The sequence below is a fragment of the Ips typographus genome, linkage group LG9 (genome assembly GCF_016097725.1).
Source record: "Ips typographus isolate SLU linkage group LG9, UJ_Ityp_2.0, whole genome shotgun sequence".
Classification (NCBI taxonomy): Eukaryota; Metazoa; Arthropoda; class Insecta; order Coleoptera; family Curculionidae; genus Ips; species Ips typographus.
The window spans coordinates 3212952-3240422 of NC_138430.1; the positions used below are offsets into that span (position 1 = coordinate 3212952).

The 27471-nt window shown below is 33.3% G+C and overlaps 3 protein-coding genes and 1 long non-coding RNA gene across 6 annotated transcripts in view; 2 read left to right on the forward strand and 2 right to left on the reverse strand.

The window, feature by feature from the left end:
• Positions 1-65: 65 nt before the first annotated feature.
• On the forward strand, positions 66-3795 carry LOC145734015 (traB domain-containing protein). Its single transcript, XM_081987079.1, has 6 exons — positions 66-284; positions 335-597; positions 2405-2656; positions 2839-2978; positions 3039-3199; positions 3256-3795. Exons 1-6 carry the CDS (start codon positions 260-262, stop codon positions 3543-3545), a joined length of 1131 nt encoding a protein of 376 aa, XP_081843205.1. The 5' UTR covers positions 66-259; the 3' UTR covers positions 3546-3795.
• Positions 3796-4657: 862 nt separating this feature from the next.
• LOC145734016 (formylglycine-generating enzyme) lies at positions 4658-8376 on the reverse strand. The gene is made up of 4 exons (XM_081987080.1): positions 7434-8376; positions 6385-6556; positions 6100-6262; positions 4658-5108 (listed from the first exon to the last, which is right to left on the reverse strand). The coding sequence occupies exons 1-4, from the start codon at positions 7954-7956 to the stop codon at positions 4968-4970; spliced, it is 999 nt and encodes a 332-aa protein (XP_081843206.1). The 5' UTR covers positions 7957-8376; the 3' UTR covers positions 4658-4967.
• A 242-nt stretch (positions 8377-8618) lies between these two features.
• On the reverse strand, positions 8619-25565 carry D2hgdh (D-2-hydroxyglutaric acid dehydrogenase). Of its 3 annotated transcripts, none has more exons than XM_081987074.1 (11): positions 25416-25565; positions 25163-25303; positions 24181-24244; positions 11883-12003; positions 11687-11834; positions 10872-11069; positions 10612-10805; positions 9560-9728; positions 9222-9508; positions 8992-9163; positions 8619-8895 (listed from the first exon to the last, which is right to left on the reverse strand). In XM_081987074.1, exons 3-11 carry the CDS (start codon positions 24207-24209, stop codon positions 8642-8644), a joined length of 1572 nt encoding a protein of 523 aa, XP_081843200.1. In that variant the 5' UTR covers positions 24210-24244; positions 25163-25303; positions 25416-25565; the 3' UTR covers positions 8619-8641. The 3 variants fall into 3 exon arrangements, with proteins under 3 accessions (XP_081843200.1, XP_081843201.1, XP_081843202.1); XM_081987075.1 differs by having other exon boundaries at positions 25412-25548; XM_081987076.1 differs by lacking the exon at positions 24181-24244 and having other exon boundaries at positions 25163-25508.
• The window catches only part of LOC145734031 (uncharacterized), a 46238-nt gene continuing 35364 nt past the window's right edge, over positions 16598-27471 (forward strand). Inside the window, exons 1-2 of the long non-coding RNA XR_014179325.1 lie at positions 16598-17993; positions 24940-24987. This is a non-coding gene — a long non-coding RNA (uncharacterized LOC145734031). The remainder of the gene's footprint in view (positions 17994-24939; positions 24988-27471) is intronic.

Sequence of the window (27471 nt, forward strand, 5' to 3'; positions counted from 1 at the left end):
ACAACTATCGACGAATTGTGTATAAAACATACCTAAGCAACAGCCGGTTTACGTCAAAACTTCACTTTTTAATTTAGAAACTTAACCCAATTTTTTTTTCAGTTTTTAATTCCCAATTTCTTAATTTTCTATTTGGTTATCTGTTTAGTTATCGTTTTAATCTTTTATCATATGTTCACAACATATTTTTGTTAAGCTTCACAATAATTCAACTGAAACACTTTTCCGTAATTTACAAACTTTATACGAATCTACAATAATGGACAGGTCACTTTCAAACTATGGTAAGAGGAGATCGTCAAAATAAAACCCCATAAAAAATACGTTGTTCCAGAGCTGACTGATAGCACCATAAAGTCCGTAACAGATTCGGAAAGCGGCTCCGACCCTAGTGAAACTATAGAGATTGTGGGTTATGGAGATGTGGTGGGTGCAAATGGTGCAAACCTCGGCGCAAACTTGACAAAGGCTGAAGAAAACTTTGATAACAATCTTCCAGAAACAGTCACTTTGTTGACCCATAATGCAACAGGTGCAAAAGTGTATTTGGTTGGCACTGCTCATTTCAGTAAAGAATCACAAGCAGATGTGGAAAAGGTATAGTTTGTTATATATGTTTACACTATTACAATATGTAGGTACTACTCTAAAGTTACAGCTCACTGTAAGTTATAGTTCAGTGAAATATTAACAATTTTGCATGTGAAATGAATTGACAAAAAAAAAACACATTGGTCAGCAAATATGTAGGTATAAGTACTCATTTTTTACAATTAAGCAAATGGGTATACTTTGCCTGATGGGCATCTATTGTTTCAAAAAAATTGTAAGAAGAAAATACAAAATTCTAAAAGTCTAAAATGTTACTTGGAAGAAAGTTACTTTTAGCTGTTATTTGTTTGTTATAAGCAATGTTCTTTCCTATAAAAGATAATTTGTTTTATGTGATTTTCAGCCTGTTACCAGTGCTTTCAAATTCATTCATTGACTCTCAAGTTGCTTATAATAAATTATTTAGTGAAGAATCCAAAAAGATAGAAATCTACAGGTGTCTTTTTTGTAGAAGAGCTACTGTGGTGTCATCATTTTTTCAAAATACTTTAATCAAAAGACCATGTTTTAGTAAATTGTCAAACATTTTTTTATAATATATTTTTTCTTGCAAATATGTGTAAATGACATTACTAAAGGTTGTTCCAAAAGCAGGAAAGGAATTAAAGTTGTATTAACCATGTTATTATCACTTTAGTTTCAGTATCTCTATTGCAATTAAAAGGTAATTTAATTGAGGTTTGATACATCTAAACCCTACAGTTGCTGAGATATTCATTAGTTTGTAAAATTCTAGGACAAATTTTAACACTCTTTTGAGTTTTATTATCAAAATTTGGGTTGCTAACTGATCAAGTTTCATGATTTATAGGTGATAAATTGTCTAGTTCATACAAAATGTTTACCTGACATTTACAACTTTTATACATTACAAAATTTAATTATCTAGAGTAATCTAGACAGTCAACCTGTTTTGAATAATGAACTAGAGAAGCTTTCAAGGGTATATTCCCTGAGATGTTTAATATTGCTTTTGTTTGTTGTTAAATGATTTTAGACAGCACAAAGTTTGTGTTTGGTGGCCATTTGGCCAATTTCCTTTATAATAAATTTAATAAACTATAATATATAAGCAAATAATTACATTAAGAAAATGATCCATTGTAAAAGGAAAACGTTTTTCAAACAGAGTAGTTTAGTGGTCAATGGGTCATCATCATCATGCGTTAATAAATTAGAATTGACGGTTTTGCCACGTATATGACGTAGACAACTTTCAGCAGTTTTACTGGCTATGGGCCGTCTGACGGTTGACAGCATCTTCTGATCAGCCGATTTATAACTTCAAAGTCAAGTCTCCAGCGGTTGGCAGAGAAAACTTTCTTATTTCACTCGACAATAAGTAATTTCATGTCAAATTGACGTAATGTTTTAAGTCTAGAGTTATTGTTAAGGTAAAACTTCAGGAACTGCCAACATAAAAGCAAGCTTAGAAAAAGCTGATGATAAAAGTGGCTCATGCCAGCTAATTGGTTGAAAATCGTCTAGGTCATATCTGAGGGGTGTTTTAAATGTTACTATAAAATTCGAATCTTTTTATTTAATTTGTTGTGTGAGTTAATATTTTTAAAAATAAAAACAATACTTATTCCATATTTTTTTGCATTCTATTCAAATATGAAATAAAAAAATGAGGGATGAGCCCATTATCTGTGTTAAATAACGTGAATAACCCTACATATTATATTTCAGGACTGAACTATGATATTTAAATTTTCATTAGCAATTATAAACCATTTAATAAGTTTTAGCAGATCTCAAAAAGTTGGCTAAATATTATAAATCTGTTTAGGTAATTAGAGAAGTCGAACCGCACATTGTTGTTGTGGAACTATGCCCTTCACGTACGAGTATTCTGAGGTTGGATGAAAAAACCATTCTGGAAGAAGCCAAGAAGATTGATACCTCAAATATCATACAGCTAATTAAAGCGAATGGAGCGATCAATGGTATCATGTATATCTTGTTATTGAACATGAGCGCACATATAACTAAGGAAACTGGAATGGCTCCTGGCGGAGAATTTCGAGTTGCAAACAGAGAGGTAAAGTGTTAAATAAGTGGTGTGTGTGTGACCTAATTAGGACTTGGAAAATTAAAAACAAAACGTGAAATGAAAATGAAATGAGCGCTTAGAACAAATAATGTGTTCTTACAAGTTATTTTCAAATACTAACTATCAAAACGAAAACTTTTACTACTTGGTATAGTTAAAACATGTTGTAGGCTGCTAAACTACAAAACTGCATAGTCCACTTGGGTGATCGGCCAATCGAAATCACTTTAAGAAGAGCATTATCCAAACTAACGTGGTTCCAAACCATTAAGCTGGCATGGCATTTGATTACTAGCAAAGATCCCATTAGGTAACTATACTTTTTCTTCTCTTTTCCCGTTGTTGTGCTAACTAAAACATTTGTACGCAGTGTAGAAGATATAGAGAAGTGTAAAAATCGCGATATGTTGGAACAAATATTGGAGGAGTTGGCGGGAGAGTATCCAGCGTTTCGGGAAGTTTTACTGGACGAAAGAGATATCTATCTCACCAATACTCTTCAAACTGTAGCAAAACTAACACCAAAGTCAGGTTAGTTATTTTTTCTGCTATTGTTTGTATTTAAAGTGAAAACAACCATTCCTTAGCTGATCCACTGAGAATAGTGGGAGTAGTTGGAATTGGTCACACTCCAGGTATCATAAGACTCTGGCCTGTGGACCAGGAATCTTTCATTCCAAACATAATGGCAGTTCCTCCACCGTCTTTAAGCTCAAAAATTGTGAAATTGTCTTTTAGAATCGGCCTCTTGGGCCTTGGCGGCTATATAATTTATAAAGTTATACCATTCCCTGTTGGATTCAAGGAAAATGTGCAAGCGTTTATTCAAAAAGCTGGTAGTAACGTGTTTTATAAACGTTTCGTTTTGGGGTCTTAACTATCATCAAGCTCAAGTTTTTATGTACATTCCTATTTATCTGTACATCTGGGACACGGGATTAAAATAGTCTTATAAACGTATTAAACACCTTTCAGTGTTAATGCCATTTCTATATTTTCATAAGATTTGCATTTAAAAAAAAACATCCGGGAGTTTTAAACTCTAATAAATATATTTATGTCTGGTTACTTGTTTACTATTATCAAAATTATAAAAAAAAGTTTTTAATAAAATGCATATTTAAAAATACTGTGCCTAACTTTAGATGCAACCTTTATTCCTGCAAGAAGTGAACATTAAGTGACTTTCATAAGAAAAAGTTAAGTTTAAGGTTAAGTTAAGTTTTGGTCCAGTTTCCAAAACAAGCGGAAGATACAACAAAACAAAGTCACTGGATGGTGCATCTAAAGCAACTGAAGATAGAAAAGAAGATCTTAAAGCTGTTGCAAGTCAAAGTATTGAAAAAGCTCATAAGGCAATTGAAGATGAATCTACAGATGGCTAAAAGAAAACTGGAGGATTTTTGACCAAAACTTTCACAAAACTGCTGAAAACTTAAAGGAAGAAGAAGAACTTAAAAGAAGAACTGGAAAATGCCCACGTTAAATCCAGGGACTTTGTTCAAGATGTGACGAAAACTAGTGAGAAAGTGACAGATGTTTTTTAATTATAAAATATCTTTAATTAGTTTTTCTATACTTTGGCAACAGTACATTTTTTTCCGCTATGACGACATCCTAATTTTATTTGATATCCAGTCTAGTTATACTGCATTCTAGTCATCTTTTCCACTGATCAAGTAACTTCTTACCAACCATTAAGTAATTTTCTGACTGTAAGTAATGCTTTCTTAACTACTTTGGAGGATTTTGTTACTATACTGTGCAAACTAATCTGTAGAAGATAGATAATCAATTTCACAGGGTATTACACTTAAAATAGTTGACTTACTTTAAAGACAACGCTGATTACTTTCAAAACAATCCGCTAAATAAGTTAACACCAACTTTAACCTTCTCGATTTTCTCAAGCCCTGTATATGGGCAATCTAGCGATATAAAAATCTAGAAGGTCCCATTTAAAATAATTGACTTTCAATAAAGAATAAATTTTACACTAAAAAAATTGTAGATTTATTCTTAACAGAAAAGTTTTCAAAAAATATACATAGTTACCCTAAACCTATTTATTTGCATTCAAAAGAGACAATTGACATGATAGTGGAAAGGAATGAGTGACAAACAGTAGCTTCACAAACTAGTTATAAAATGAAGATTCGCGAGAGCTAAAGAGGAAAACTGAACACAACATGGTAATCCAGGATATGAGGAAGGCAGAATATTTGAGACAGGAAACCGGAAAGAGTAATAGGAAGCCATATACTATTCGTTTTTTTACAGCCATAACATCACTTTTATGTTAACGAATATCGGCCGCACATCTAAAACCTAAATTGGCAGCACTACTATCTGCAGTATTGAATGATCGAGCAGCACATCGGTATCTCCAACAATAGGATTGATGGCACAAGAAAGAGCCGCCTTTTTTTACTTTAGAGTTCTGCAAAACATCATTACTATATTGAGAACCAGCTGATGATTAAATTGAATGGAGAATTTTTGTCAACATTTACAAAATTATTAATATTTGTAGTTTAGTTTGTTTTAAATTAATAATTCAAATGTATTACTTGTCAAAACATTTAAAGCGCCAAGATATACATGCATTATACAGTGCGTTTTTTTTAACGCGCAACATAGGATTTTACATGTTAAATTTTTAAGCCCCTGTTAGACCGTGTTATTTTGGAACTACAGGTCTAAAACTTGACGGCTGTGTTTTTAGTACCCTGAAGCTTAAGTAAATTTACCAATTTGGTCTAAAAAGTAATTAAAAATTGGCAAAAAATAATTTTTTTTCGAAAAGATTTTATCGTTTCATACTCCCTGTATTCATTGTTGTTCTTTGTTGTTTTTGGTACTGGCAGGGCAGGTAGCAGGTAGAGTGACATATTTGACTGCATCACGACCCGACATCTTTTGAACGTCAAAAGGGCATTTTGTGATTGTTTGGAATACTGTTTGGCTTCAAACCGGGGTCACTTTGAACAATTTACTTATAAAAAATACTTCTTTTGTTCTTAACTTTCTTGATATAAAGTTAATGATCACCCTGTTTTACTTTCTACGCCAAATTTTACCTGCTACCTGCCGTGCCAGTATCAAAAACAACAAAGAACAACAATGCATACAGGGAGTATGAAATAATAAAACCTTTTCGAAAAAAGATGATTTTTTGCATGCTTTTTAACACTTTTCAGGCCGAATTGGTAAACTTACTTAAGCTTCAGGGTACGAAACAGCCACCCGTCAAGTTTTATACTTGTAGTTCCAAAATAACATGGTCTAACATGGGCTTAAAAATTTAACACGTAAAATCCTATGTTGCGCGTTAAAAAAAACGCACTGTATTGATTAACATACACCAAAGTATGTTAAGCAAAATATTGCTGCAAATTTTAACAGCACAAATTCAGTAAAGATTAATTTACCTGAGGATCATCTTGCCAATCGTCTTGAACCCATTCCCACACATTACCAGCCATATTGTAGAGACCAAAGTTGTTTGGCGGAAACTCATTTACGGGAGCGGTAAAAAGGTATCCGTCTTCGGCTGTGTTTGTTTTGGGAAAATCTCCCTGCCAAATATTTGTCCTAAGTAAGAAAAGACAATACTAAATTCTCACAAATGTTGCTGCAGTTAAGTGAAAATAATATTTTGCAATAAATACTATAGAACATACAAAAAATTATTTACGGGACTATGCCAAACTTACCAATGTTTACTTTTAGGGTGGAGTTTATTTCCCCATGGATAAAGTTTCTGTTTTAAGCCTCCTCGACACGCCATCTCCCACTCGGCCTCTGTAGGGAGGCGTTTTCCCAAGTGTTTACAGTATTCTACAGCGTCATTCCATGAAACATGAGCAACAGGATGGTTCATTCTGTCTGACAGCGAAAGAATAAATAGATTAATATATCACTGATGCAGCTTATTACTTCCAATACACATATTTTTAATTGTTTTGCTCTCCTTCTTTTTTCTGTTTAGTTTTTTGAACAATCACTTCCTACTTCAAGATTATAGTTTCAAAAAACGAACTAGCTAATTGGGTTTTCCAACAGCATATAAACTTTGATTTCAATTACCAGAAATTTCTTCAAGTGTCTTAAACCTTTCCAAAGTTGTTTGAATTGTCTGAAGCCTCTAGGACCGTTTTGAGTGTGTCAAACACCTCTAAATGCTAATAAAAACTCCCAGAGCCCTGTTCTGTCCTGTCTTATACTTTCCCAGAACTGTTTCAAATTGCCAGAGGCCTCTAGGACCATTTTGAATCTGCCAGAGACCTCAAAGTACAACTGAAAACCTTATAAAAATTTCCAGAGGCCTCTACAAGTGTCTTAAACTTTTCAATAATTTTTTTAAATGGTCAGATGTCTCTAGAACCATTTTGGAAGTGCCAGAGCTTTCTAAATAATACTGCAAACCTTCTAGAAATTGCCATAAGCTTCCACAAGTCTCATAAAACTTCCAAGAATTGTTTTAAATTGTCTAAAGCTTCTAGAATTCTAGAGTCATTCAGAAATATACCAGTGCTACTGACAACCATCTAAAAAGTATCAGAAGCTTCTACAAATATTCTAAATGTTGCATAAAAATTGTTTTAAATTGCCAGAGGCACAGTGTTGATTTGACTGTGACATTTTGCACATGACCTGTCACAGTCAAAAGATAATTTAGCTTGAGTGGGACTTAGGGCACCTTCTAAGAGGAGTCAGAAGTCACTGAACAGACTATATTATTATTAGCTATGAATCTTGTTACCTGCAATATTAGTTTTTCGTCCTTCAGGATGTTTCCATGTGGCTCCTTTTAGTTTAATCCACCATGGAGCTTGTACAGCCCTTAAATCCTGATAATCATTCCTCAAATTCTCTGGCAAAGTCATCTCAAAAACAAAACTGTCCCCAAACTTTTCAGCCTCAGTTTTGTAGTTTGTTTCTTTCACATAATTATAAAATTTTTGATTGGACACTTCATAAATGTCCATATAAAAATCATTTTCAATAGTTACAATGCGCGCTGGGCCCTCATAGTCTGCAGGAAAGTGTGGTTGATTAGTTCCCATAAGAAATTGTCCTTTTCTAATTAGCACCATATCTTTGTAAGTTTTGCTGTTCAGCTCCCTTGAGTATTTCTTGCTTGGGCTGATTTCATTGGAATCATCAGAGAAATCACCAGAAATGTCAGGTATTGTATTGCGATTCAATTTGTTACAACCACAATCAGCTGAAGATATTGCTAGTAATGAAGCAGCCAAAAGTAGGGTGTATTCATAGTAGAACATATTGTTTCTAAGTGTTTCCAACTGTTAAACTGCTTTATACAAATTTATTATAATCATTCCTTGCTACACAACATGAAAGTGATAATTTCAGTTGGAGTCTACTTATTCAAATTTAAGGTAATTAACCATGGTAACTTAAAAAATGCACTTACTGTTATCTTTACGCATCACTTACGGAGACAATGTTACAAATACGAACAGATAATAAAAAATAAACTGAGCTAAAACAACAGATTGTCCAATGTAAACAAAATACAAAACAAACTTAGAAAGTGGGGTTAAGTTATTTTTTGACATTAATGATTAATATGAATATACTGCTTATCGATTTATATAAAATAGTAAATTTTAAATTTAATAAACCTGACTAATAAATTACTTAATTATTTTGTATTATAAGATGCGTTTAAAATTTCCTTTATAATTTATTTAATTCGATAAATAATATAAATTATTTTTTGACATTTGACAGTCAGTAAGGTCGATGAGCAATCGGTACCACAGTCGATACGTCAATGGTCGATACCGTCTTAGGGAGGTCAACTTTCTATATCGATAAAAGCAGCAGTAATAAGGGCTTATAAAGGGTGTACTATTGTTAAATATTCCCAAAGAATCTCTCTCAACGTGACAATATCATATTTAAAAAGAAAGCAAAACAATCATAAAACATAATTTTTATTAATTAACTAGGTAAAACTTTGTAAGGGTTTAATATTCCGTTAGGATCGAACATATCCTTTAACTGCTTCATAATCGCGACACTTTCAGGACTCTTGGAGTAATGGATATATTTTGGTTTGCGAAATCCGATACCATGTTCAGCGCTAATGCTACCCCTCAACTTTGACGTGTATTCGTATACAAATGGCTCAACTTTCTTGAGGATATCCTGGGAAAATTGACGACAGGATACTTGGAAGTGTATATTGCCATCTCCTGAAATAATTCAATCAGTAAATAAAGACAAGAAAAAGAGAGGATCTCTTGAAAAGAAGAATGAATACCAAAGGGCTGGTAGAACAAAAATCTCACCTAAATGTCCATATCCTGAAACTCTAACTACTTCTTGGTTCCCTTCAAGTCTTTCTCTCATTACAGGTACCAATGAATAGAAGTTTTCTATAGGAAGTGACAGGTCGTATTTGAAAACGTACCCGTCTAACCGAAACCCTTCGGTTATCCTTTCCCGTAACTCCCAAATGTGCTACACAATCAAGATTAAAAAGTTTGAGAGCTAAGGGAAAAATTAAATAAGTATATACCTTCATTTTGGTAGGTTCGTTGGTAACAGTCCCATTCAGTACTAAACCACTTGCCATCACTTCTTCCAAAAATTTATTCAATTTCTCTTGATCGTGATCATTGTTACTGCCATGCGTTTCAATCAGCATGTAGAAGGGGTATTCTGGTAAAGGGGATTTTAACTTCAAATTTTCTGTGCAGACGTGCAAAGTGCTTTCATCGATTAGTTCACAAGACGCTAAAACCTCTCCCAAGTCTCTTTTCGCTTGTTTAAGTACTTTGAGGACGCTTTCAAAAGACGGGAGACCTGAAAACTCACTGAAAAACATCTCTCATAGCAATGTTGCATATAAATTACCTAAAAACGCTAAATTCACAGCTTTCGGCTTTGCCGGACATTGGATAGCCACTTTCGTTACTAAGCCTAAAGCTCCCTCTGAACCAATAAATAAATGTTTCAAGTGAAAGCCGGTGTTGTCTTTCTTTAGTGTACTAAGTAGGTCAATAACTTGTCCATCCGCCTTCACCTATTCAAATAGTAATAATTAATGGTACAATCAATGTTTGTAGATGTGAGATTAACTAACAAAGGTGTTAACAACATTTAAAACATGTGTAACTATATGAAAATTCTACATATAAACTGTAACCAAATGTTTTTTAACTAGACCTTTTTTGGCACTTTTATAATCTGGACTGTATAAAGTTTTTTTACAGAAAATGTTGGATACTTGAGGAATATTATCAAAATATAACAAATAGGAATACTTTCTTAGAGGTTTTAGAAACTTTCATACCTGAAAGTAAATATACATATTAAAAGTATTCAAACATTTTTGAAATAAGGTATGGTAAATAACCTTCTTTAAAATGATTTTGAGAAAATCTGGTAAATCTTTTTTTTGTAGACAATTTTATTGTTTGATTTTTACAACCAAAAAGGTGTACTGCATAAAGTAAATTTTGAATATGGACAGCAATTAGCGCAGATTCTTATTGCAGATTTTTGGAACAGTTATACTAATAACTGTACTCAAAACAAAGGGTTTTTCTTTCTAGAATGGTTCTGATCCATAATTCTTTGAGCAAACCAAATGGAACAGATTCAATTTATACCTTTCATACAGTTTACATCAATTTTTGTGTTGATCCTTGTCAAATGATGAAGAGTTGAAGTAGTGCATTAAGTATATTGTAATAATTTTCAAAACACTGCGACTCTTCTATAAAGTTATTGTAGAAGCTTATTTGTAGTAAACTGCACAAAATATTAGGAACTGTGTAAGTATACTTAATTAAATGCTATTCTGGTACAGCAACCATCGCAACTTAAGATTCTTTTGATCTCAGTATACTTTCATTATCCAACTAAGATTTACAAAGATTACTATTATCATCATCATTACTTACTGCCTCCACACCAAGAACGCTTCCATGTAAATTGCCATATCGTAAAAGTCGAAGTCCTCCAGCATTAGTCGATACATTTCCTCCAACATGACACGATCCTTTTGCTCCTAAGTCTAAGGGCATCATTAAATCGTGCTCTTCTAGAGCGTTATCCAAGTTCTCCAGAATGCAACCTGCCTGGCATATTAAAACCCCTAAAAGTGTTTTGGTTTCGCTACTCAAACAGGTTTGGGCTATTAGTAATTCTTATAGGTAAGTACCTGAAGTATCGTTAATACTGTAAATTTGGTTCATTAATGATGTGCATACAACGACTTCATCGAAAACTGGTACCGATCCTCCTACAAGTCCGGTGTTGCCACCTTGAGGACAAACGGCAATTCTGTTAGCGTTGCAAAAAGCCAAAATTTGCGAAACTTCTTCAGTGGTTTTTGGCTTTAAAATGCAATTACTATCACCTAAAATGTTGAATCATTTTTTATCATATCAAGTTTCATAATGTTATGAACTGTTAGGGTCGTTTGGAAGAAGTACTTTTCTGTTGAGGTGTTTTCTGTGACTACAGTGTGAATCTTCAGATCTTTAACTGATGGATTGTTTCTAACTGTTCAAACCGTCATATTTCAAATTTCACTCAAAAACTGAGATTATTAAAATTAACAAAAATAGAGATAATATTTAAAAAAAACTACTGTATTTTTTAAATATTATCTCAAGAAATTCAACCAATTTAATTTCTTTAACTCTTGGACTTGTCAAACTTGTGACACTGTATAAGAGTTCTTCGACATTGTAAGTTGCTTTCAACTGTTTCTTTATATTTCTTAGAGTTATTGAGATATTTAGTCAAGATGGTACAAATTCAGAATTTTTTGATTGATTATTAGTAATTTGCAATAATAGAAAAACTATGCTAAATTCAAAAAATATAAAAGAATGACAAATTGAGATTATCAGGGCTTTGAAGAAAAACTTTTCACCCTGTAAAAAAAAGCTTTTGATGGATGTTCATCAAATTAACTTTTTAATAAAATTAAACCGATTTAATTTTAAAGTGTAGATTGTCTATTCATACCTCTAACACTTTTAATCCAGTCAATATTGTAACTTTCACATTCAGTCGCGTCGATCAATACTCTTTGAGATCCAAGAAGATCGGTAAAAAACTTCAAATGCTCAGAATTAATTTGAGCGTAGTTTCCTCTTTTTACAGGATATCGATTCTAAAATTATATTGGTAAGCAAAGCCTTTAATACTTTTCTGATATTACCTTGGTAAATTCCAGTGCTTTGGAGGAAAAACTTCTTACAAACCGTTTAAAGCTCGCACCAGACAGTTCGCTCCTATGTAACAATCCTTTTGCAAACATGGTGACGAAGAAAATGCTAATTCTGAAATAGAAATATAAAAACATTAACAATTTTACAACAATGTAAGTAATAATATTTGGTTTTAAGTATCTGTTAATTGATATCCTGCTAGCCAATAAAGACAAAAGCGAAAATAACTACTAACAACTCAAATAGGTAATCTTGCAATAATATCCCCAGTATTTTTATAAAACGCTTAAATAAAATGTTAAAATGAGTCTGGCACGATCCTCCGTGACGTAATTAGAGACTCTTCAATTAAAAATTCATATAAGACATACGTCCATACATATTTTGTTTCGCTCAGTTCGCTAAAAGCAGAAGAGAGATACGATAAAGATTCAAATCTAGGGTGGACTGTCGGTGAAACAAACGTGGTCTTTCGATATAAAATTTATTTGTTACACACCCTATATATTTTGACAGTCAGTAGATTCATGAGACACCCTAAACTGTAAAATCGTTTTAGTTTATTTGTCAGAATGCTGTTAATAATATAACAACCTAAAAGAGACTTTATAGGCAAAGTATGGTTTTATGACGTGCTTTTGATTAACTTTTGACCTAACCCTATATCTTTGAATGTTTTCAATATTCTTGCTTTGAGTAATTAAGTTTCTGAGGAAGTTACCCTAAAGAAATGATTTTGAACAAAATGAAACAAAACTTATAAATAAAAGGTTATCAAACTGTTCACTCAAAGAAATTCTCCATTTCAACCAGGACTATACCTATATTAGGTCCGTATGGGTATATGGGTATTTCCTTTTACACTTGGCAACATTGCATAAAACAAAAATGTCAAACCTGAAATTTAGGTTTGTTATAGAGTTTTTCTGGGAGGTAGTCTCCTCTTGTATAATGGTCACCAGCTTGCTGGTGGATCAAAAAAAATTTAAACATTTTACTTTCCACTTTTTGGTTTTGTATTATTAAATGTAAGAACCTATTTATTTTTTCCTAACCTAACTTAACCTAATACATGCGGAAAGTGTCACTTTCCGCACTTGTTAGGTAAACAACTATTATTGTATTAACAACCAAAATAACAAATTTTAATAATTCGTACAGGTGTGTGAAAGTAAAAAATAAAATGTCGCCGTCACTGGAAAGAAATCGCGCCAACGACAAAAGGTTTCGCCTCCTAGTTTAGAGCATGGCCGGTGGCATGGTTAATCATGCGCATTATCCATGCCCCTCCCTACGGGCAAATGCGCGGACCTCGAGGGGAACAAATCTATCCTACTCCCTTTACCCCTCTCTGCCAAAAGCTCCTTCCCAATCAAGTTCAATGTGATAATAAGATAATGAAGTAAAACGTACATATTTACCGTCAGCCAATACAAACCAATGTTTCTCTGTCCTTGTTAAATAGCATTATGTGAATGGCCAAAAAATTACAACCTGATGGTTAAAAAGAAATGGACACTATGTATAACCATGTGAGTTATGTTATGTATACAACATGTGCAGCTTACAAAAAAGCAATTTATCGACACGTGATTACCACCTGTAATTAGATCCTGATGATGATTATCGAAGAGGTGTGAATGGATCCAAGACATAATTTACAAGTTTTTATATACAGGGTGGCTAATGGCAAACCTGAAAGTCTGTACGTAGGTTTGGACTATACTGTTAATGATGGTCATTCTGCGGCCTCTAAATATAAATTTGCTGCTCTCGTTTCAACCAGCTTTAGAGTACTGCACTTAGCGCCCTCTAAAGTCTAAAACTGTTATACAATTAAACTGGATAGGAAATTTGAATTCTCGAATTCAAACCACTTTTGGTCACAAAACTTTGTGGTAACTAAGAAGTTACATGAAATAAGTGAAATGTTGTTTCTGATTTAAAGAAGAAAACCAACGATTTTAAAAGATCTTAACCTAACGTAGATTTTTTAATGGAACCCTGTATATTATTGGATTTTTGGATTCTACTAATACTTAATCCATACATATTTTATGAAGCACATCTTATAAACCTAACCTAACCTATCTTCAACTGTTTGTAAGAAAATGCATCCATTTAAGTTGATGAAGTAAGGTAAACTTAGATGAATGATGATGATGTCGAATACTACCACGCAAAATATACTTTGCTTCTTATTATTTATTATTATCTGACCAACTTATACAAACGCCATTTTCTCAGAAACAGTTGAAGATAGGTATAGGGTTATACAGGGTGTTTTACGATAAATGAGTCATATTTTTGGTTAAACGGTTTAAACATCAAAAAATAACCCTAGTTTGCTAAGTAAACTATGGCCCAAAGATGTTTCATTGTGGAAATACGGGGTGTTAAAGTTTGGCTAAAAAATCTAAATTTATTTATGTCTTAAATATTTTCAGACTATTTAAGTTCATGAATATTTAAAAAAAAATATATGTACGCCACTGTTTTTCCATAAAACGCCAATCACGTGTGGATTTCCCATCTAATTTAGAACAGAAAAGCTATCTAGCAACTTTTCGAAACACCTTTCTGTTTTCCAATAAAAAATCATGAAAATGTACCCATAAAATCAATACTAAATCGTCGACTATGTTTATTATTAAATATCTAAATTTTTAAAATTGAAATAATTTTATTTTAAATTGAATAAGGAGCTCAGAAATGGTTTAATTTTATAGAAAAACAGTGGCGTATACCTAGATTTTTTTTCAAAAATATTCAATAACTTGTTCGATTGAACGACACTGGCAACGTTGTACGTTAATTTTTCTTGTTTTTTCAATAATCTATGCGATGCAGTAATGCTGCTTTCATAGGCATTTTTGATCACTTTCAAACTTTCAACAAAAAATGATTAACTTAAACTGAACCGCTGAAATATTAACATTTAAAACATTATACCATATAATGCTATTCAGTCCGTCAAGACCAGTTTGGATCTCATGTTATATACATAATATTATAAATTATTAGGTTTAGATGTAGATATCGTCACAATTTATAGCCTAAAATAATTTATAAATTGTTACTTACTGATTCATTTATTAATTAAAAGTGTCCTGAAAAACATTCAAAAACACTTTGAAGAACCAAAGTTTCTAGAGATGGAGTATTAGGCATACATGGACAATATTATGTTATTATTAAGTTTACATTTTAATATTAATGATAATAAAACAGCTATTTGAAGAGTGGTAAGATTTTGGGATTTTGCGCATATAATATTAAGTCTAAATGTGCAGTAATAGCGGAAATCACAGCTCTGTTTGTAGTTTGTGATTGTTCAAGCTGCTTTTTTTTACCAATCACAAACCATGTGAACTCACCATTAAAAGTCTGTTTACAGAGGCAATTTCAAACTGGTTTCCAACTAAATGTTGGCTTTTATTGGTAATTGGTTGAGAACTTACTTAATGTTGATATATGGAATAGAAAATGAGAAGTTTTTATTTAAAATTGCAAGAAACTTGTTCAGTGAACCCGTTTCTTGATTATATTAATTAAAACACAATCTCTGAGGGTTTTTCGTAAATTTCTCGACTACTTTATTATGAAAATCCTGTACATTTTTATAGATTCTCCTTTTTTGAATTTCTAGTGGGGGGCAGCTGCCCCTACCTAACCCCCCGTGGCGACGCCCTTGCCTTTACGTTTTTTGTACTCTAATGTCCCTAATGTGTTAATCCATATTATAATGTCATTAGGTTAGGTTAGGTTAATTTTACAAAATAAGAAAAAGCGTCAAATAAAATAAATGAAATATACTAATATTTACTGCAAAAAACACGTCAGTGAAAACCATAAGTACACCATATATCTGTGACGTAGAAGACAGTGCCTTATCTCCCTTCTGTTTATACTGAGTTGAGTGAAAAGGAACCCATAAACGTATGTCTAATGACGTCTACCGTTAAGGAAGAGCGTGTAGATTCTGGTTTTATGTTTATTTTATATTATTTTATAGTGATTTGTGTTCTTCATACAATAGTAAGACATACAGAAACCTATGGAATGAGTATGTCGTGTCCTGACTTTAGACTTCCACGTACGTTATAAAATTAAAATGTCTCTTACTACGTCACAGGGAGTCGTGTCCGGTTCATTTTAACTTTCTTTTTAAGCTTTTTGTAAAATTACTTAATGCATACATTTTGAAAAGTAAGGTATAACTACCGTTTTTATGGTTCCTTTATCCTCTAAAACCACGTGATGCCTGTCACTAATGTCATAATTTGAGTAGAATTTGCAAGAATTACATTTTAACACAGGTTTCAAAACAAGACGATTTTTGGAGATTTATGACAGTTATTTTGACAATTGTCACTTCAGCGACTAGTTATATAGTGTTCTACAATCACGTGACAAAAGCCACTAACGTCAAAACAGCCAAACTGTGTTCAAAAGTTGTAAAAATTATAGTTTAGAAACGTTTTCTTGTAGTATTTCATATAAAACGTGTTTCTGAGAATTATGGCAGTTATTTTGATAATTGTCACGTAACTGTTTAGCTAAATAGTGTTCTACAATCACGTGACAACTGCCACTAACGTCAAAACTGTCAAACTATGCTCTAAAGTTTCAAAAATCACGGTATAGAAACGTTTTCTTGTAGTATTTGATATAAAACGTGTTTTTGAGATTTACGACAGTTATTTTGATAATTGTCACGTAACTGTTCAGCTAAACAGTGTTCTACAATCACGTGACAACTGCCACTAACGTCAAAACTGTCAAACTATGCTCTAAAGTTTCAAAAATCACGGTATAGAAACGTTTTCTTGTAGTATTTGATATAAAACGTGTTTTTGAGATTTACGACAGTTATTTTGATAATTGTCACGTAACTGTTCAGCTAAACAGTGTTCTACAATCACGTGACAACTGCCACTAACGTCAAAACTGTCAAACTATGCTCTAAAGTTTCAAAAATCACGGTATAGAAACGTTTTCTTGTAGTATTTGATATAAAACGTGTTTTTGAGATTTACGACAGTTATTTTGATAATTGTCACGTAACTGTTCAGCTAAACAGTGTTCTACAATCACGTGACAACTGCCACTAACGTCAAAACTGTCAAACTATGCTCTAAAGTTTCAAAAATCACGGTTTAGAAACGTTTTCTTGTAGTATTTGATATAAAACGTGTTTTTGAGATTTATGGCAGTTATTTTGATAATTGTCACGTAACTGTTTAGCTAAATAGTGTTCTACAATCACGTGACAAACTGTCAAACTGTGGTCCAAAGTTGCAACAATCAGGGCTTAGAAAAGTTTCCTTGCAGTTGAGATTTATGATTTTGACAATGATCACGTGACTGCCTAGCTAAATTATCCTTTAAAATCATGTGATATCGGTCACTAATGTCAAAACTTTGAAAACCATTATTAATAAAAAAAAAATAAAAATCTGTATTTTTGAAGTACGGTTTTTATATTTATAGCAAAACTTTTTGGCAACTATTAAAAGACACCCTGTATATTTTTGACTGATTATTAAATATTTTGACTTGACGGCACTGTTTGAAGGTCTAGTGGCCAAAACTTAGATTACATTAAGTCTACTAGTAGTAAAATATGTACAGCCATTGGCCGGAAGTCAAAAAATGTCATAGTCACGTGATGATCGGCAACATGATCATTTAACCAATGAAAGTCGACATTTCTCTGGTTTTCTGTGTTACAGATTGCCTCCGTAAACAAACATAATTTCTGGGGTTTTAACTCTCGTTGAGATAATAAACCCAAGTGGCGCCACTGTACTTTTCGTAAAGCGTTCTCCCGCCTCCGAATATGCCATCGCTCCATGTGCGTATTGGCTGAATTGTACTTCCAATCGCGATTCACGTAACCGTCTTTGAAAGGGTCTTTTTACAGGGCAAAGACACCGACCGCACGTCGTGAACGTCGACAGTTCAGTTATCGTGCTTTCTTGTTCGCCAAACGATTTTCTAATAAAATCCGGATTAAACTGGTGACAGTGTATTAGTACAGTGTTGTATACGTGGATTTATCGCTTTTACTGCAAACTTTATTGTGTTAATGAACAACGGTAAGTTTTTATTACGGTTTTTTACTTGCTACGTGACTTATGCCTAATTGGGCATGGCTCAAGGCGGCATTGCCACAGTGGGCGAATCCATTCGTACGTAACGTTGGGTGCGGTAGCCTCGATTCAGCTGGCGCTGCGTTCGTTTTCCTTCTACGCAGGATTATTATGAACGATTACTGTAAGTGGTGTTTGGGACATTTTTTTATTACGGTGGGCAGAGCTTATAGGGGAATAAGTTTTACCACTTCTCCCACACTAATAACAGCAAATTGTTGACGCATGCCCAATAACTGTTATACTTTCATGTTATTGGTCGATTGTAGGTGAACCTATAAGGGCATCGCCTATAGTGTATATGTTCTTATTTGCGGATAAGGTCCTAAACTAGTTCAAAACGTTGCAAACAATTATTATATGACAGCTGTCAATACGCCGGTTTGATTTCAAACACCGCCTACTATATTAGAAAGCCTAGAAGGTGCTTGTCAAAAATTCCAATATGGCGGAAATAGTGGTGACAGTTTGCGTTTAATTGTATTGTGGAATTTTTTGAGGATTAGATGAATTTTTACGGTTTAAAATCAAAACTTAAGGTTATTTGTGTAAGTTATTTTTGTTTGCTGCCGTTCATAAGTTTTTCAAGCCACATTCTAAGAGCAATTCAGGAAAAAGCCCAACCGTGTCAGTTTTTTACTGTACAAAAAACCGGATCTAGTGGTTGAACACTTTGAAGTGGGATGATTTTACTCCAACACTATACTCAATGGTAGGTACAAGTGCTTTCTAATACAGTAAACTTATTAGGTACTTTTGTTACATGCACAGGTATGTGAGTTACATTTTAAAGTACTCTTCATTGTGAGACAAAAAAAATAATTTTGAATAAAAGTTCTTGGTAATAACAGAAGAACCATTTACCAGTTTTGCTTACCTAGTTTCAAGGAATCACAGATTTTCTTACATTGAACAGTGTTTAAACTAGTTTGCTGTGTGTTGTACTTTCCAGGACAAATGTTCTAACCAATTTGTTTAGGCTAGACTTGATTGTGTATAAAAAAGCTCTATCTATACATATCTGGATCAGGAATGAACCTTTTTTGATTTTTCACTCACAACATGCAATCAACTACACGAAACAATATTAAAAAAAAACATATTTTTTACTGCATCTGCATACGTTTGTGAGTGTGAAGTGACATTTTAGGCTTTCTAGTATAGGTGGCGGTGTTTCAAACCATATACGAACTTATCAACAGCCCTACGTTCATGCTAGAACGAGAGAACCACAGCCAACTACGACCATAACAATTATTGAACACGCGTTACGTAGCTAATGAATGGATCACGTGACGTTGAGCGCGCACGGTTAAGTTGCCTCCGTTTGGCCGCTAGAGGGCGTCAAATTTGATTACCTTTTTATGGATTTTGCTACATCTCTCGAAAACGGTTTGAGTGAGCGGTGTGGCAATTTTTAGTATGTATGTCCCTCAAAGATACGCTTTTTTTAATTAAATATAAAATTTTTCCGTACAACTCACCGGTTGACCTTAAAAAATAAAAAAAAAACAGATTTTTTGATGTTTTTGTAGGGGGTACCCCTTAATTTTTTTGGAAAATGTTTGAATTTTGAAAATCATCTTCAACTGCCTTTATTAGTTTAGAATAATGGTAGGTATGTGAGATAAAGTGTCATTTGTCAAAATGTCATTTTTATGGGTGCCATGTCTTGAAAACTGCCATAATTTCAAGGTTGGTGACAAAACAGCGGCAGTAACAGCAAAACGGACACCGGATTCGTGTTCGTCATGCCAAAATTAGTAAAAATGGCTACCTTGACAGGTTTAAATCCAACATGGCGCCGGTCAGTATAGTATCCTAGGAAAAAGTTTCATTTTTGTTAAAATTTGGTGTTTTAAAAAAAAAACAAGGTTAATCTGACTTGCACTTAACGTCATTGAAAGTAGTGCAGTCTAAATAATCGCGTTTGACAGGTCCTGTCAAGTCATGTTCATATAACTTCTCATAAATTCAAAGCCAACTTTTTGAAGTTTTTATTGAATTATTTCGTCATTTATGAAGCAAATCATAAGTTGTCATACATTACTGAAATCAGAATTGAACGTACTATTTTGACGTTTAAAAATTTAATATGTCGCCCATAAGAAAAAAAAAAGTTGTTGATGACTGCCGACAGACGAAACGTCGGGCGTCAAATACGAAACCGTCATCGCATAGCTGATGAAAATGTTTTTTTCCGTTTTGGGATATCTCTTCAAATAAGGTTAGAAATAAATAAAAACAATAAATCAAAATTTCAGTTTTTTTTTTTGAAATCTACGGAAGTACTAGGAAAATCGAAATGTTTAAAACGGTATTTATTGGTTTAACTTTAAATTGAGCAACTTTACCCCAATTTAAACTTTCTCGTATCTCTTATAGTTTCCGAGATCCCAATGGTGAGAGTCGAATTTGAATTACCCTGTATAGCCTTCAAATCACTCTGTATCTGAAAATTTGAGATTCATTACAACATTTTCTTCTTAAAATTGATTTGAGTTTGTTTCTATATTTTGTATATTTTTTGGAAATTATTACTACATTTTGTGAAGTTTTGACGAAAAAAATTGTAATTTCATAGAACTTTGGAATAAAATCATTGAAAAAATACTATATACGTTTTTTTTCATCATCAGTTTTACTTAGACAAGTATAGTATAGTTTAGAAGCCCCCAGTACCTAACAACAGAGCTTCTAAACTATTTCTTCTATTTGTAAAATGTATAACCTTCTGAATAAATTGTTTTTGCAAAATACTCTGTGTTGAAAGTAAGGTATCCAATACCTCTTTTCTCTCAGAAAGTTTATTACCAATTTTGTTTTTTAAACAAAAAAAAATTCGTTAGGAAATGCCATTTAAACTAGTTTTTTTTTACATTACAATGAGAACAATGTATAGTTTTTAGTTCGTTTAACCGAAATTTTCGATATAAAAGCAAACTGTTTTATAACGGGCAAAATCCCAAAGCAGGTAGAAAGCCTCTATTCTTGTTGGGTCTCTGATCCGTTACGGAACTGGGTCAATAGGATTTGACCTTGAAAGTGGGGAATCGTTTGCTTTACGCACAACGCGTTGTTGCCACGTTTAAGATCGGTTTTCATCAGATAGTCGGTTAGAAAGTATTATATTACTCTAGTGTGTGAAAAGAGAATGGAGTAGCATACCACACTTCAACACATAGAGCAACGGTACTTACAAAAAATTTAAAAAAAGTCAAAAAAGATGATTATTATTGCAAGTTCTGTAATAAGGGTTTTCTTTCCCAATCTGATTTTAACATTTGAACACTGTAACTTAGAAAGAAGATCAGCAGTTTGGTTGCAGTGGTTAGGTTAAGTTAGGTTAGGTTAAGTTAGATTAGGTTAGGCTAGGCTAGACTAGAGGAATGAACTGAAAATATGAAAACTACCAGTTAATTCCAGAAGTGGGCCCAAATACGAAAAATATAACAAAAATAAAACTTCAGTCACTGAAGAGGTAAAGAAAATAAGTAAAAAAGATACTTAACCTAAGTAATACCTTTTGAGAATCTGTTTGTACCATTGCAGTTTTAAGAGTCCATTGATTACATTGTTTTTTTAGTGGAAATAATTATCAAAACAAAACATCATGCAAAAATATGGAAAACGTGAGAATGAGCCTGAAGAAAGAAATTGAAAAAGACTAGAGAAAAAAAAATAGAGAAGGAATGTCTGAACCTAGAAAAACCCTAATAACGCTTTCAAAAAACTTATTTATTTAAAAATCTCAAAAAACTAAAATAAAAATTTAATGGAAACTTTTATTGATATTTCAATGTTCTGCAACAGTGCAGTGTAAACTATGCTACACGTAAAAGTAGATTGCAGCTTGAGATTATATTTTAAAATAAAAAAAAAGGTAAAGAAAGTCGTAAAATCTAATTTACAGTGAAAACTTTGGTCCAGTCTCTTTTAGAATCGTCTAGCTCAGGGGTTCAGAGCCACCGACTTTAAGAGCGAGAACTAGTCGGAAACCTCAGATGATCTGCTTTCTGACCCAAAGAATAACCAGAGCAAAATTTAATTACTGATACTGTTAACAATGCAGCTGTGGAACTAAAGTGAACTAATAATTATATGTTGATAATTGACCCTTTTAAGAATCCTGATGTGTGTGACCTGGGCATTAAAACAGCTAAAGGTAAAATTCAGTAACATATTAGTTTACAAAACTGGCTTGATCGGCCACAACTATTACAATGCAAGTAAATCAAAGGAGAAAGAATTAACTATTTAAGATAAGGTAAACTAAAAGCAACAAAATCGGTCAGATCAATGGTAGCAAAATTAATTAATAATCAATTTTGATGGCAGATGGATTTTAAATTCTTTAAAAAAACAAGATAGAGTGACTGACAACTCTCCTAGCCTCCAAAAGAACCAAACAAAATTCGATCAATCCCTCTACAGGAACAGTGTTTCTGTCCCTCAAGCAAATTAGGACAAGAGTTTACAATATAGGTTGGCATAAAATTGTTTTCCCTTAAGGAATGGCTATATAATATACAAATATTATATTCAACAAGTAATATATTGTAATCTATTCATTTCGTAAGTGTTTAGCTGTTGCTATGAAAATAAAAATATTAACAGTAAAACTGTATTTTTATGTAATCTGTTAAATATCATTGATTCAAAAACATTCCTATATTTCATCACCAAATTTTGGTTTATTGTGCTGAACTTCTTATAAGTGAATGGTGCAATTTCAGTTTAAAGCCCCGTTCTACAATCACAGTATATAACCCTATTCTATAGATAAAACATTTGACAAAGTAATTAACTTTCGTTCGATTCAATCGTTATTCAGCGTTTTCAAGGAGGCTCTAAAAAACACAAATTGAGGCATCAGAGTTAACGGTGAACTCATCAATAATATCCGCTATGCTGATGACAGCGTCATGTTATCGGACAGTATAGAGGGGCTACAAGAGTTGTTAGACAGGGTCAACCAAACTAGTGAGGAATATGTGCTGAACTTAAATGTCAATAAGATCAAATATATGGCGATTAGTAAAAATCCAGTCCAACTAGGTAGCGTGTATATAAACAATAAGCCAGTTGAGAAGAACGTTGAACGAGGACTGGGATCAATAGAATTGAAATAGCGAGAAGTACGTTTATGCAGATGAGACTACTCTACTCTTCTGTACGGTGTGGAGGATTGGACGCTGTCAGACGCTATGGAAAAAAGCTGCAAGCTTTTGAAATGTGGATTTTCAGCAGAATTCTTAGAATCTCTTGGATAGAAAGAATTACAAACGAAGAAGTACTCTGAAGAATGGGATGTGAGCCTGAAATCATGCTTACTGTGAAGCGTAGAAAATTAGAGTATTGTGGCCATATCATGAGAAATAATAAATACAGAATTCTCCAAAACATAATCCAAGGCAAAGTTGATGGCCGACGAGGGCCTGGAAGAAGAAGAATTTCATGACTAGCTAACCTGCGAAAATGGTTTGGAGCCATATCTACTGTTGCGCAGCCAATAAGATCCGCATAGCCATGATGCTAGCCAACGTCCGTAATCGGATAAGGCAATAGAAGAAAAAGATAACACACATTTTTTGATACTGGTATCTGAGGAATAAATGTAGAAGTCGCTAAGCGGCTTTGAATTGACTTCCAAGGTACCAAAGAGAGAATCAAAATGGCCTCTCCGCGCTTAAATAGCCAGTGGACATCCGGAAACGGGACAGGGAATTATCGAAGCTAGCTGATTCTTCCAGAACACACGTTACACAAAAAACAGGAAATAGAATAAAAAACTAGTTCTGAACAAAATCAGACAGAAGCCGACAGACACACTTGACAGAAGAAGGAGAAAAGTGCAATAGAATAAAGGCCAGGTCCAAGAACCAAGGTTACAATAATAAGACTAACTATAGGCATAACCTCAAACTGTAATTTGTAAACAAAGTGTAAGTCATGAAGGAAGAAGATGAGCAATCAGAGGAATATGTCCAGCTATTGGCCATTACCCTTAAAACGTCAATGTCACGTGAGCATTCAACCAATAAAAGCCAACAATTTCCGATTTTCAGTTGGAAACCAGTTTGAAATTGCCTCTACGAACAGACTTATGGTGTTAATTATGTACGAAACTTACTTTGTGATATTATTTGGAAGACGTGGCATCGCTGCTTTGCAAGCAGACAGCTGGGGGTGTTGACCTATAAAGCGTACATTATAAGCACTTTCCATGCCACTTTCAAGGGCGCGAAGGACATTAGAATGAATGATGATGCCTTTTTTTACTGTGCTTAGTAGCGTATCATGAATTTGCTGTAAAATATCTAGGGGATTACGACACATCCGGTTATTGCTGCATTTGTGTACTTTTTTTATCGCCTCATTACCTACCATATTGCATTAAATCTAATTGTAATTTATAACAATTTTTCTATGAAATTGTTAGTGGAAATAATTTAGCTTCTTACACATGATGTCCAATGAATGACCAAAAACAAGGATTTTAGGTTAAAAGCCTTACAGGTTAAAGTCACCTAAAACCTGAACACCTATTACACACTATTCACACATGTGATTATAATAAATGAACATTTTTGACATCAAATGGCGCCGATAAATCAGCCCTAGACTGAAATTTCAGTTCTTTAGGGATTACCTGGTCCTGTGTTTTTACCATTTGATGTGACAAGCAATTTATAAAACAAAATCATGATAAATGGTTTGGATTAGCTTGGAAGCAGCTACGGAAAAGCTGAAACGCAATTAATAGCATAGGAAACAGTAAATTGCATGCTATTTTAGAACTTCTTATAATTAGTACGTGAAGCCAAAACTTCATTGTAAGTATCACAACAAAATTGGTCAAATGATTTACAGTATTTCTTTTTTTTTTCAGGACTGAAGAAGGTTGACTTTTTCCGTTATTATGTCAGCGAACATGAAGGTAAGTTTTTACAAAGTTATCATTTTATTTAAAAAAAAACTTAAAATTATCGTTATTTACTACAGCTGTTTATTGTCTTATCCTATCTAATCAAATTGATAAGAAAGGTGTTTACACCTTAATAAAGCAGGATGTAATGACTTCCTACATAAAAATTTGTAACAATCATACTTACAGAGTTGTGGGTCACTCACTAATAAACTGCTGCTTGAAATTCAGGTGTTATTAAATGTTTTGTTCTGTTATCGGTATTTGCTGCGAACATTCTGTTTACACAAATGCATCTACGATTGTTTACTGATCCATCAAGGCTGAACTGAAACAACACTCTACAACTAATGCGGCACAAGCTGATAGTACAATGGATTAATTAGGTTGATCTTCCAGTGTTTTTTTTTATTTGTGTATCTGTGTTACATATTACCTACTCTAGCTTAAAATAGGAACTTAACGATTCCTAACCGACATTGGAACCACAGGCTGAAGCAGACTGAGAAAGCGGTTAGTCGACCGACATTGAGATGTCTCGCAAGATTATAAATTCGTATTTGTCTCCAGTATTCATGAATACTGAAAACAAACAACCTTATGCTTGATTTTATTTTTCTTTATCGGGTATTTTTAGATTTCTCAAAGTTGTAGAAAACAAACGTTTGTTTTTCGTCACTTAACGTGATAATTAACTAAACTGCTAGTCACAACAAATGTGACAGCAAAATTTTTGGTCATGTTTGTCTTCAAATTGATTTACTCGATTATAACAATTTTTTTTTGAGGATTAAAAAGTATTTTCCTCACAACTGAACTATGACTACAATTAAATGTAAAATAACAAGGATGGGACTCTGAAATGTAATTAAATAGTCCCGTTTTAACAACGGATTACAGAATTTGCGAAAGCTCGTTAAAGGGTAATCCTGTCCTTACAAATAAACTGTATGGAATCATACAAAGTAGATTTTAGCTGGACAACTTATTAGTTATAAAAATAATATAAAAAGGTATGAATTTATTCTTCAGTAATTTTTCACTTCTTAATATTATGAATGGTAAGACTTATTGAAATGAGTACACTTTTACATTAATTACTTGGAATACAAGTTTAAAGTTGGTTATACAGTTGCTTTGGTTTTACTAAGTTGTAACATCGGCAATGACCTACGAGAAGGTTTTTGAACATAACTTTTCGTATAATAAATATTATCTAGATGAACATGGAGAGAATAAGGGTAAAGCAAAATAAAGCAGCAAAGCAGTTCAAGCTCAGGGTCGTTTGCGTAGGTTTGTTACAGGGGGACAAGGCCAGACGGAGGGTGTTTATTGATCGACTGGATGGGCGGAAACGCACAAGACCCCTTGATAAAGACTATTAAGCTGAATGCCTAAAATGTATTGGGGCAGAGATAGATTATGCTTAATGATAAAAACTTGCTAAATCAAATGTTTTGTAGTGGTAATTTATTATGAACTCTTTGAATCCGAAACTGAATTCTAATAAACTACTAATAATATCATTGTAAAGTTGCTTCCGGAACTAAACTGCTCGCCACGTCAACCTGCCTTATACAGGGTATGAAAAAAGTGACATTTTCAAGTAATCCCCAATTGACCAATATTTTTTTTGTGTGTTATTTGAGTTGGGTGTAGATCTAATATTATCTGTTACATATATTTTAAAGCAACCCCATGACCAATAAGACCATACAGGGTGGCTAGAGACAATCAAAGTGGGACAAGAACGTGTGCAAGAAACAAAAAAATTATTAAATTACAGCACCCTGTATCTGTCAAACGGTGACGTATAATAACCAACGGTTTTCGTCATTCAGTTTTGTATCAAATTTCACCGAAACACCGACATCAGTTTTTGCCTATCTCTATTAATAAGAGCACTTTTCATTTAAATACGTCTAATTTGGCCCACCCTGTACAACAGGGCCTTGGTGATACCATATAGACTAAATGATAAGTAACGGTTAAAGTTACAAGAAAATGACAGGAAAACAAAAATGTTCCCAATAAACTGTTACATCGACCCATGTAAGTTTCAACATCAGTGATTGCTGCTGTTATACAGGGCGTGCACTACAACTGTAATAAATCAACGTTTTTAGTCACCCTGTAGACAATTTTCAAGATAGAATTTTTTGGTTAAAACCTCAGAAAAGAGCTCCTAAAGACGGTTTTTTTAAATGGTTGAACCACCTTCAACTCCCAAAAATAACCGAGATACAGGGAGGTCAAAATTTCAGACTAGATTATGGGTGAAACTTAAAAAAGTGCATCAAAACAGTTTTTGGCCAATATCTCGAAAACGATTAAAGTTACAGGAAAATTGCAAGATAACAAAAATGTTTCTAATGAACTGTTCCATCGATCTAAGTAAGTTTCAACATCAGTGATTGCTGCTGCTATACAGGACGTGCACCACAACTGTAGTGATTCAACGTTTTTGGTCACCCTGTAGACAATTTTCAAGATAGA